Source organism: Heptranchias perlo, chromosome 19, assembly GCF_035084215.1.
Source record: "Heptranchias perlo isolate sHepPer1 chromosome 19, sHepPer1.hap1, whole genome shotgun sequence".
NCBI classification, from domain to species: domain Eukaryota; kingdom Metazoa; phylum Chordata; class Chondrichthyes; order Hexanchiformes; family Hexanchidae; genus Heptranchias; species Heptranchias perlo.
Genome location: NC_090343.1, coordinates 32,724,243 through 32,737,283, shown reverse-complemented (window position 1 = coordinate 32,737,283; position 13,041 = coordinate 32,724,243). Strand labels below are relative to the sequence as shown.

The 13,041-nt window shown below is 41.4% G+C and overlaps 1 protein-coding gene across 3 annotated transcripts in view; it reads left to right on the top strand.

Moving 5' to 3' along the window:
- The window catches only part of nfatc2a (nuclear factor of activated T cells 2a), a 172,137-nt gene that overhangs the window by 105,189 nt on the left and 53,907 nt on the right, over nucleotides 1-13,041 (top strand). For all 3 annotated transcript variants that reach the window (XM_068000600.1, XM_068000599.1, XM_068000597.1), the window contains exons 7-8: nucleotides 9,412-9,467; nucleotides 11,899-12,028. In XM_068000600.1, coding sequence (XP_067856701.1) covers nucleotides 9,412-9,467; nucleotides 11,899-12,028 — 186 coding nt within the window. The remainder of the gene's footprint in view (nucleotides 1-9,411; nucleotides 9,468-11,898; nucleotides 12,029-13,041) is intronic.

The following is a 13,041-nucleotide window of genomic DNA, read 5'->3' as shown; positions in this document are numbered from 1 at the left end:
ATTTGAATGGAATCTATTGTACCGAAACACATCTCTGGAAAGACCGACATCTTTTTTATGTGGCGAGGAATGAAAATAAACCTTATAGGGTGGCTCATCTTGCAGTCCAGGGAATTGAAAGCCATCACACCACTGCTCAGTGACTCAATCTGAAGGGAATCCCTGGATTAGTGCTGGTTTTCAATTTAGTAGAGCCTTTGTTGTGGTTGGATAACAGCCAATCTCTTCTAAAAATGCAGGCAGCATAGTTAACCATGAACAGTAGATATGTTTACATATATAGTGTTAACCTGTTAGGGCCAATGACTCCTGCTAAGATTAGCATTTGTTCGACCCGATTCATTAATAGAGTAAAAGAGCTGTTCCTGGGTTTGCAGCAAAACAGGATGAAGAGCTACGTTTAATTTGGCTATATGATCAAACCTACTGCTCTCACTTGCTATAAATTCTCAGCCATGATTATTTAACAAAATCTTGAATTGATCACTAATCAATGATCACTGATAGTAGATTCCACTTATTGCCATTTTTATTCTTACTTAATGCTGAATGTATTTTTTTTCTGAAGCCTCACATATTTCTAATAGATTCCCATTCATCTTTAGATTGTTATTGTTGCATTCATCAGTTTCAGGGACATCATTGCTGGGGAATTTTTGTAATTTTCATTACCCATTATCAGCATCGAACAATCCCAGGTTAGTTATGTATTGCGGAGGTTAGATGAAGAGTAAAGGCTCCTCTGCTCTACTTCAATGTTCTATAAGCCAACCTGAGAACACCTTTACTGCACCAGTATGAATTTTTGCACTTCCGACACCTTGTTGTATTTCTAAGTCGGACTGTCAATTTTCTGCCGATTAGAGTTACAGACCCTCACCTATTAAAAACTGGATTGAAATGGATTATTTTTATTTCAATCGGAACCTTTGCAGGAGGCAAGGGAAGACTTCTATTCCATCAGCCTGGACTGGATTCAAATCCAGGTCACAGAAGTGAAAGGACTGTCAACTAACACATTACACCATCCAGTTGATCCAATTCATCTTTATTTAATAGCTTCCACTTTATATTCAACTCTTATTGTTTCATTCTTTTGAATCAAACTTTCATTCACTCTCTACCATTCTCTTGTCACAGCATTCAAATGGAAGTATTTATAACTCAATCTAATGAGGCAATTGTACTGCACATTTTCCACCGGTGTGAAGCAAGATTCATGTTGCACTGATTTAAAATAAGCAGTTCATCTGTGCCAAAGTTACTTCAATGCAGTATTTTTCTAACAGAGTGAAGCTACCTGCAGACAGTGGTCTTGCTCAGCTTTGGCTTTGCGCTGGTTGCAGCATAACTGCAACTAGTGGGTAACTGAAATTGTAAACTTTTCAGGACGTCTCCTGAACATTAAACTAAGTTTTTAATTATAAAATAACAAAAGAATAATTGTTGGAAACCAGTGAGCAGAGCCCTGTAGATATGTTTAAGTACACATGCACAGAACACTCCCTGCACTGATTAGAGAGAAGAATGAGTCGGCATTATCAACAGGTACCGTACTCACACCACTCCGAAAATGGTTCCAGTATCAAATCAGTATGATGTGATTCAGATCTTCACAAGATTATTGTGCAGCATCACTTCAAAAAGTGACTGAGAGAAGTGGATGTCCAACCATAGGGGCAGAGAGGTGCTAGGGATTCCAGGTACTGTTTCTTTCTTACCTAAGTGTTGGCAAGTATGAGGTGGACAGTTACAGTGACTCAGAGGAGTTTGGTTCTAAGCAACAGTGTGGAGTAAGGCATTATCTGAGGGGGCAGGGAGACTACAAGAATAGCAGAATGATGGTAGCGGGAGATTCTTATAGTTGGGGTTAGACAACCTTTTTGGGAACAATGACCAGGAGTCCCAAATGGCATGTTGCCTCCCTGGCACCATGGTGAAGGATGTCATGATATGGTTGGAACATTTGCAGAGAGGGTGGAAGAGCCAAAAGTCACGGTCCATTTGGAACCAATGAGATAATAGAAGTATGCTTGAGGTCTCGTAGAGGGAGATTAAGAAGTCAGACACTAAATTGTAAAACTAAACCTCAAGGGGTGGATTTTGACTTTGTGATAGTATAAAACGGATGGTAGCGAGTCGGCAGCCTGTTTTTCATCTTTCCCGATTTTTATTTCCAAATGGTGGGTATGTATTCCAAATTGTGATTGGATTTTCGGAAGGCGTTTGATAAGAAGTCCTGAGGCTTGTTGGAACAATTCACATGTATAGTATAAGAGGTAATGTAGCAGCACGGAGAGACAGTTGACTGATGGACAAAAAACAAAGTGTTGGAATAAATGGGAGTTGTTCAGACTGGAGAAGGGTTTAAAATGATTGTACCCCAGGGGTCAGTGCTGAATGCACTTTTATTCTCAGTGTATATATAGATGAAGTGCATTTGGATATAGGGAACACAATCTCAAAATTTGCTAATGGCACAAAATAGAAGGTTTGGCATACAGTAAGGAGGACTGTAAAAGACTTCAGGAAGACATACGTAGGTTAGCGCAGAGGTTCCCAAACTTTATTAGCTGTATCCCTTTGAGAGATTCATGTTCCATGCATGGCCCCCTCTTTTTAACAGAGTATTTTTTTCTATGTGCGGGAGCTAGAGGGTACTGACATGGCATGAGCACATTGGTCAATGATGCTTCGATACTATGCAACTGTAATCTCTGGATTTGAGGGACAAAACCCATGTGTCCGTGTGCCCCCCGCCCCCCCCCCCCCCCAATAACCTTGTCATGCTACCCAGTTTGAAAATGTATGGATTAGCGGAATGTGTTGACAGGCAGCAGATGCAATTTACTGTGGATGAGTGTAAGGTAGTATAGTTTGGGAGGAGAAATGAGAAATTGGAGTGTACGCTGAATGGAAAGACACCGAAGGGTGTAGATAAACAGAGAGACCTGAGGCATCAAATAGGAATCATAGTTATGAGGAGAAATTTGAGAGACTGAAACTGTTTCCACGGGAGCAGAGAAGATTAAGAGGGTTTTAACAGAGGTTTTTTAAAATGATGATGACTTTTGATAGAGTAAATAGGGATAACATATTTTCTCCGGTTGGGTAGTCGGCGATGAGGTGTCATCAATTTAGAAATACTATTGAGGGAGTGAGAAGAGAGATTAGGAGGCTTTTTTTTTTATATAGAGAGTTGTTGAAGCATTGACTGCTTTGCCACAGGCATTGGTTGAGACAGAGACCATTGCCTTTTTAAGTGAAAATTGGAAACATATTTGAAGCTGAGAAAGATACAAGGAGTGATACAAGAGAGTGCAGCAGAGGGATTCGTTCTCAATTGTTCCAGCAAAGAGCCAGCATAGAGATGGTGGGCTGAATGGCCTCCTTCTGTGCTGCGAACTTCACTAATTCTGTGACTTATCTTTTAGTAATGCCTCTTGTAATTATCATCCTCACCAGTTTGTTTGATTCCAATGGCAGCAGCAATGGAGAATAATGAAAAAAAAGTAGTGGGGAGAAAAAAACTAAAAATGGCAGACTGCATAACAAATCCAACTAATGTATGGAGCAATATGCAATTGCAAGCACTTTTGCCAGTGACTCAAACGGTGGACTGCCTTTAAGAAGCCTACTTGAGCAGACCTCATCCTCACCAATCTACCTGTTAGAGATGCATCTCTCCAGGGCAGTGTTGGTAGGAGTGACCATCGCACAGTCCTTGTGGAGGCGAAGTCCCGTCTTCACACTGAGGACACCGTCCATCATGTTGTGTGGCACTACCACTGTGCTAAATGGGACAGATTCAGAACAGATCTAGCAGCTCAAAACAGGGCATCCATGAGCCACTGTGGGCCATCAGCAGCGGAATTGTATTCCACCACTATCTGTAACCTCATGGCCCGGCATATTCCTCACTCTACCATTACCATCAAGCCAGGGGATCAATCCTGGTTCAATGAGAAGTGTAGAAGAGCATGCCAGGAGCAGCACCAGGCATACCTAAAAATGAGGTGCCAACCTGGTGAAGCTACAACTCAGGACTACATGCATGCTAAACAGTGGAAGCAACATGCTATAGACAGAGCTAAGCGTTTCCACAACCAATGGATCAGATCAAAGCTCTGCAGTCCTGCCACATCCAGTCGTGAATGGTGGTGGACAATTAAACAACTAACGGGAGGAGGAGGCTGCGTGAACATCCCCATCCTCAATGATGGCAGAGCCCAGCATGCGAGTGCAAAAGACAAGGCTGAAGCATTTGCAACCGTCTTCAGCCGAAAGTGGCAAGTGGATGATCCATCTCGGCCTCCTCCCGAGATCCCCACCATCACAGAGCCAGTCTTCAGCCAATTCGATTCACTCCACGTGATATCAAGAAACAGCTGAGTGCACTGGATACAGCAAAGGCTATGGGTCCCGACAACATCCCGGTCGTAGTGCTGAAGACTTGTGCTCCAGAACTAGCCGCGCCTCTAGCCAAGCTGTTCCAGTACAGCTACAATGCTGACATCTACCCAACAAGGTGGAAAATTGCCCAGGTATGTCCTGTCCACAAAACACAGGACAAATCCAATCCGGCCAATTACCGCCCCATCAGTCTACTCTCAATCATCAGCAAAGTGATGGAAGGTGTCGTCGACAGTGCTATCAAGCGGCACTTACTCACCAATAGCCTGCTCACTGATGCTCATTTTGGGTTCTGTCAGGACCAGTTGGCTCCAAACCTCATTACAGCCTTGGTCCAAACATGGACAAAAGAGCTGAATTCCAGAGGTGAGGTGAGAGTGACAGTGACTGCCCTTGACATCAAGGCAGCATTTGACCGAGTGTGACACCAAGGAGCCCTAGTAAAATTGAAGTCAATGGGAATCAGGGGGAAAACTCTCCATTGGCTGGAGTCATACCTAGCACGAAGGAAGATGGTAGTGGTTATTGGAGGTCAATCATCTCAGCCCAGGACATCGCTGCAGGAGTTCTTCAGGGCAGTGTATTAGGCCCAACCATCTTCAGCTGCTTCATCAATGACCTTCCCTCCATCATAAAATCAGAAGTGGGGATGTTCGCTGATGATTGCACAGCGCTCGGCTCCATTCGCAACCCCTCAGATAATGAAGCAGTCAATACACGCATGCAGCAAGACCTGGACAACATTCAGGCTTGGGCTGATAAGTGGCAAGTAACATTTGTGCCACATAAGTGCTAGGCATTGACCATCTCCAACAGAAGAGATTCTAACCACCTCCCCATGTCATTCAATTGCATTACCATCGCCGAATCCACCATTGACCAGAAACTCAACTGGACCAGCCACGTAAATACTGTGGCTACAAGAGCAGGTCAGAGGCTGGGTATTCTGCGGTGAGTGACTCACCTCCTGACTCCCTAAAGCCTTTCCACCATCTACAAGGCACAAGTCAGGAGTGTGATGGAGTACTCTTCACTTGCTTGGATGAGTGCAGCTCCAACAACATTCAAGAAGCTTGACACCATCCAGGACAAAGTAGCCCGCTTGATTGGTACCCCATCCACCACTTTAAACATTCACTCCCTCCACCACTGCCGCAGCGTGGCTGCAGTGTGTACCGTCTACAAAATGCACTGCAGCAACTCGCCAAGGCCTCTTCGACAGCACCTCCCAAACCCGCGACCTCTACTACCTAGAAGGACAAGGACAAGGGCAGCAAGCGCGTGGGAACACCATCACCTGCACGTTCCCCTTCAAGTCACACACCATCCTGACTTGGAAATATATCGCCGTTTCTTCATCATCGCTGGGTCAAAATCCTGGAACTCCCTACCTAACCGCACTGTGGGAGTACCTTCACCACACAGACTGCAGCGGTTCAAGAAGGCGGCTCACCACCACCTTCTCAACGGCAATGAGGAATGGGCAATAAATGCTGGCCTTGCCAGCAAAGCCCACATCCCATGAATGAATTTTAAAAAGCACCAGATCCGTGATGCACACATTTTATATGGGTGAGGTGCATGCTGTGAATGGAGCGTTGCCTGAAATCACAAGATTTGGCTCGGGACCTTGTTTTAATAGTTGAACAATGTTAATAAGGCTTGTACTTGCCTGTAGTGCAGCCTCATTCTGCCCCACAAAATTATGTCTCAAAATGTGGTGCTCAGTGAATTGGGCATGCAACCTCCCACAAGGCTCTGTGTTGCCAGCGGAGCCTCACAAGATCAGCCTTCTGCTTTAAGGTTTCCCAAATATGAATATAAAAATAGAGATTTCCTTTGAAAATAAAGTTGTGAAGTGCTGCTCCTCTCTGAACAGTTACACTTTCAGTTTGGTACTGATTAAGTGAAATCCTCTGTAGCCAAAAAGAAAATCAAATGTTACATGTTTCCAAATTTACCAAACTGCAGCTATAATTACAGTTTCTTAAAATATACTGCATGCGGTGAATAATTAGAAATGAGTCATTGTACGGGACTTTTTGTACAAAGAATTAGAACCAGCTTCAATGCACTACATATTTCAATAGGTTAACGTTATAGTTCAGAAACTCTTGAATTTTCTATTTCAGCCAATCAAAGGAATATTTTGTGAAATAAGGTAATAGTTTACAGGAATTGAAAGTACAAAATTCTAATTAAATGTGAGTCAGTCAAATTGTCCTAAATTCCAAAACCTGCTCCACATAGTAAAAAATAACTGGAAGGAACAACAACATCCAACATAAATGATTTTCTAAATTAAAACCATATCAGCAAAAGAATATTGGTTTGAACATTGCTTTCAACTTCTATTCAGGCAGCAGAAAACATCTATTAAAGTTGCAGCGTCACTTTTGTGAGTCTACAGTAATTCAAAACCATGGCATATCAAATCTGTCTGACATAACTTTTTCAAAACAACTTTGCTTTGAAATTGGGCTCTTTGACCATTAGTGTGCAAATGCTGAACATGTTCATATGAAATTCCTTTGTCCAAATTAATGCCTCCTTTAATATAGCTGACACTGGAATTTTACACAAGCAATTTAAGTGTTTGGAGCTAATATTTGAAGAGCCCAATTTCCAGGCTTGTATCTTAAGTGTGTCTCTTGAACTCTATGAAGTGCTTCCTTTGACACAATGGGTGACTTTGGAATGTCAACTTTAATCTTATTCCACTACAGTGTTCAGTAACAATGTGAATAAGAAAATTATAATTTTGGTTCTAGAAATAGTGGCCTAGAAATTCATTGGCGCCACGTCTGTTTTACAGGCGTGAGGTGCGGTGCCTGCCATATTGTATCAGGCTCCTCCATAGGTGTCCAGGGTGCGCACAGAAGTATGTTAAACAGTAATTAAACTTTTAAAATAAGGGTTCTATGCTTGTTGTGAAATTGGGCTGCCCCAGCACCTCACTTGTCACATGAGAAATGTGGTACAGTGATTGTAGGAGAATGAAGGGAAACTGGGGAGGGGATTATTGTGAGTAGTGAGGCTGGAGATGTGAGCAGAGAATAAGAGAGCAGTATTGTTACCTTGATTACTCTGGTAAGGTAATTGAACTTCTTTCAGTATTGCAGCCATGTCCTAGGAGCTAAGCTTCTGGCATTAATTCCTCTGTGACCTCTTCCCATTGGCAGAGGAGGTGTGACCTGGACGGCTTTCTACCCCCAGTGGTGAACAGGATCTCCCTTCTCCTGTTCATCGCCTCAACTAGGGCCTCCAACATGGCATCAGAGAACTTGGGTTGCCCGTCTGGACCTCTTCCACCCATTTTTTTCAATTTCTTAAGTTTACCTGTTGTCTGTAGCCAGTCCTTCCCTTTTAAGAGGTGCTAGCTGCATTCAAATGGCATCAGAGGCATTTGATTCCTCCCCCCCCACCCCCCACCCCCCACCCCCTAAACAGGCATTCAGCCAATGAATAGCTTGAGTAGTGCTGGCTGCATGCCTGAATCATTGTAATGAGGTCCTAACACAAATTTCCCTGGGACCATGTGAAAAGGGCAGAGCAATGTGTTCCCCGTCCCTGTGTGCTCGTTTTTGGGCGTGATCGAATTTCGTAGGGGGGATTCCAAACCCTGTTCATTCTTATTCCAAATCTGTACTTCAGATATAGATTGCAAAATGATGCCGTTGGTTTTATGTGCAACTCATGCCCCATTCTTATTGCAGAATCACTTCCACTTGAAGTGGTTTTGCACTGATTATCCCATTGCAAATGATTTTTTGATGTTTCTTAGTATGTATTGGAAGCAGACATCTACAGCTCTCTGTTCTGCAAAGCACAATTTGCATTCATTATTAATCCTAGATGAAGTTATGCATTCATAACCACTCCTCATTTTAAAAAAAATGCCTCTATGCTAACCGCTTTTATAATATAATAAGTTCCTGCTGGTCCAGGCAGCCATTATAATTTCAACACTGTTGATGCTCTTACATTGGTCTTAGGATATTTTCACCACTGGTTCCCAACGCATAGATCTTGTGCACCCAGTAGCAATCCCAATGTAAATTTTCCAGATCCACTGAATCCAACTGTCAGGAATTCCCAATGGAAAAAGAAAGGATCTTCTTGATGCTTTTATATTGCAGTCCAACCTTGGCAAAGTGAGCTAACTGTGCCACTCTCCTGCACTTACCTCTGCAATAGGCAGTCAGTCCTCCCATAAACTGGCTGCATTGTTGAAGACCAACATTCTGAGCATGTGCAGACCTGTTGGCCAATGTGCAAGCGTGGTATAGTGATGTCATGATGTTGCATCACAATGTTGCTACAAAGAGAATAGCAGCATGCATAATGACATCATGAAATTGCATCATGGTGTCATCATCAAAGTGTCTTACTGCTGGAGCAGCATGTTTACTGGTTCCAGCAGTAGTTAGTTAAAAAAAAATGTTACGTTTATTTTGATGTGGCCACCAGATGTGTAAGAACCACACAATGGAAGCTGGCAGCGGAAGACCAATTATAAAGTTTACAATGCAAATTAAACGATTGGATGAATGGATATAGGGACAAAAGGTAACAGTCAATTTAAATTTTTTTTTCAAGTTTTTTGAAGCCTTCTAATTTCATGAGAAATGGTTTCTTTACGCACCAGGTACTCTCTGGAGCTATTTGCTCCATAAAATGGCATGAAATATTCAAATAAAATGGCGCAGAATTATACAGTACACTTTAGCATACATCTTGCATGCAGAATTTGGAACCACCCTGCACTGGGGCCAGTGCTGCAATTGTGAATTGATACCATTGCATGAGTGGTAGAAGAATTCACCTGATTTTGCACTGGTAGCTATTGTCAATAGTCATGTGCAGTGTCTCTTCAAAATTCACCTATAGGCATCAATTCTCATTTTTGAAAATGAAGAGTGATATTTAAACGATACTTTTTAAAAAAAAATTCTTTGTTATTATCCACTTTTAATTGTGCTCAAACATTTCTTTCAGATGGACAACAGATATGGGAGGTAGAGGCAACAGTGGATAAAGATAAAAGCCAGCATGTAAGTATGAAGCTGAAGGGGCATTTTATCTTCAGACCTGCAGTGTACAAGTGATGAGAATCTGACAAAGAGAGGATTTTCCATGAACATTTTATAATAGAAAGATGGCTTATTATATTGAAATAAATATCATTAAGCCTCTAAGTTCTACAAATGTGTCAGAAACTAATGAAAAGTTTCTGATAAGTTTATAGGTTTAAACTGCCATTAATTAAAACATTATTAGTCAGAATTAGAGAGGATTCAGAACTGACCAAAACGATGCATAATTATATGTCATAAAGTATTAGAATTTAGGCAGCCTAAAACAAATGTTCTTTTCCAGTTAAATGGGCAAGGCATTGATGTAGAATATTAATATTTTGAGGACTTGTGTATAAATGTTGCAGTTTTGTTTAAAAAATATGGTATAGCGTTGTCTTCATAGATCATCTACAGGCACAGTGTCAGCTTTCATTTTTAAGCTGATGACACCCAGTTCTACTTCTCCACCACTTTCCACAACCCCCATGACCATCTCTGTGTTGTCTGACATCTAGTTGGTGGATGAGTCAAAATTTCCTCTTACTGAACATTGGACAGATCAAAGCCATAAACTTCATTCTCTTGCTGTTGAGTCCACTCTCCATTCACAAGCATCTGCTCAGACTGAACCAGGCTGTGCAAAACCTGTTCGCCCTAGAGCTTAGTTTAAAGCCTCACATCCTACCCATCACCAAGGATGCTATTCCACCTATGCAATATCACCCCACCTCTGCCCCTGTTCAAATCCTTATCCATGCCTTTGATACCTCTCAGCTCGATTTCTCCAATGTCCTTCTTGCCAGCCTCTGCCCCTCCATAAATTTGAACTTGTTCAAAACTTAGTGTCCATATCTTGTCCCACATTAAGTCGCCCACACACATTACTCACGTCCTCACTGACCTACACTGGTTCTCTGTCTGGCAATACATTAAGCTTAAAATCCTCAGCCTCGTCTGAAAATGCAGGAGGTTGGGGAGACCCAATATTAAATGATTTTATATCAGCAAGTTTCATTTTCTTGCTCTCTCAAGATTGGATATGCAACAAAAACCTAGCCTGATGAAGTTAACTTTTTTAATATAGTTATATGCAAATTCCATTCACATGTATCTTTCAAGGCCAATATTTTAGATTTTTTATGAAATCGCATTGATCAACAACTCTGTGCTAATGAGGATTGGTTATATTGCAATTGTTTTTAGCAATTAAAGCATGAACTGCCCAAATAGTGTTACAGTAGTACTGGTATTGAGTACATAAAGTTATATGTACTGGAGAAAGGTATCAGTAATAATAGAGCACAAATGTATTCCAGGGTGCAATTAGTTTTATTGCAGCTTATTACTGTATTAATGGAGCTTTCTTTTTCAGCTGCATGAGCGAAAATGTGAATGTAGTTTAATTTATCCATGTGTTCACTTACCTAAATTTCTCCAACACTCCATGACCAAAGTTGAGCAGTATTTTCAATTTCATGGATTTTTGCCCCCTTTGTAAAAAAGAAACAAGTTACTTGTCTCTATCTTTTTGGACCCTTGCACTATGTAGCATGCACTATTTATCATTTCTTAATTCAAAGGACAGATATGCAACCTGCTCCTAGGTCTCTGTCAATAACCTGCCATACCTGAAGTACATGAATCTAGTGCTCTGATTTCTCAATCCCTAACTGTGAACAAATATATTGTTTCCACTCAGATCCCAGATTGACTGACTGTCTGGCCGAGGTTTGAAATTCACCATATGGGTGATCCTGAGGACATAATGGCACCAACCACTCCATGACACTCAGCTTCTAAACCCTTTCAGCATTCCTTTTTAAAACAATTAGAATGGTGCACCAGTAATTTGATTACCCATTTATGACTTTGTGATGTTTTACCTGCCACACACACAAGACAGATATTGTATGATAGCTGATATAAAAATTGAGTCCGCCATCCAACCCTGTAAGAGCTGCACTGAATTAATGATGAGAAAAGGTCTGTAGCTGTGATCCCTCTATGAGGATCTCGAGTTGGTAGAATTGTCTGTTGCTGGCAAACGGACCCAGACAGGATAGTTGTGCAGAGAGTGCAATGAGGTTACACAAGCAACCATCCCACAGCGGTCTCAACAAAAGTTGGATGCAGACATCCATGATTGTTTGCAAAAAATTAGACAACAAAAGGTAGCAATAACCACAGTACAAGTATTTCAGATGAATTACTGCTCATGTTTATATTCTGAGTACTATAACCACAATTTTAGTCTCTTATGGAAGGAGTGTTCCATCAATGTGGCTGCTTGTAGTTCTAATAAAAAATGAACCCTGTTCATAATTTAGAGTTTCAAAATATGATAAAACATATGAGCAGACCACCATATCATTGCTGCATTTTCACCTTCTCCTGCTTTTCTATTTAGAGCATACTCTTTGTTGAAATTCCACGCTATCGGAACCAGCGTATCCGCTCACCAACCAAAGTGACCTTCTGTGTTGTTAATGGGAAAAGGAAAAGGAGCCAGCCACAGAGATTTACATATCTCCCTGCAGGTAAATGAATTGGAGAGATGTCAATGCATTCTTGCTGCAAAATATATCAATGCACCTCACGCCCAAAATGTTTAATACAGCTGAACCCGCAAAGACGTTCGGGTTCAGCTAAAGTCAAGTTGGCATTTGCATGAAACACGCTGCCTGCCTGACTTACACTGGGGCAAGGGGGAGAGGAAAATCTGCCCCGAAGAGTTGAAAAACAAACAGCTGCAGTCTGAACCATGTCTCCAGGCTAACTCGATACAAATGTTGCCAAGATTTTTTTTTAGCTGTCTCTAAAGCTTGAGGAAGAAGCCAAGCCACATTCAAACAAACACATATTGTGCAAATTTTCTTAGTTACGTGCATGACTGGTGGTTAGTTTTGCATGTAGCTGAGAGTTAAAATCCAGGAAGCCCCAGCAACTCTCTTCAGGGGTATTTAATGAGCTGGGGCTGTTCAGTAATTTGAATTGAGTTAAGTCGAATTGATTTGGGTCAGTTGAAATCTTTAGAGAAATAGGTTAGGCCAGTTTAGAAGGACTACAAGACGAAAGGAATACTGTATATATAAAGGCGAACTACAAACTAATAATTTAACATGTACACTGCGGTGGTTTGTTTCTTTTGAGGAGCTGATTAATACTGTAATTAGATAGATGTATTATGTTACAGTTACACATTTGCTTGTTCATCTGTTGTTCAATAAAGTAACTTGTTACTTAAGGTCTGAAACAAGGACTGATGTTGTGATGTTCCACTGCTTTTTGAAGATATGAGAAGGATCTTGTGGATCCAGTAGCTAAAGCAATTTAGTGGTTTTCTGCTTGCGATCAGAAACGTATCTAGTTATCAGGACCAGGATTAATACATTAGAAACCGTAAGCAGCTAAAATTCACTTATGAGAGTAATCTGAAATACAGAAACTGAAGTACCTAAGTAGGGAAGGCAGAGAAGACCCTAAAACGTTTTCAAAAGGTTAGCTCAATGAGCAATAGCTTTCTTGATGTGTGTCTCATTGAATGGAATGC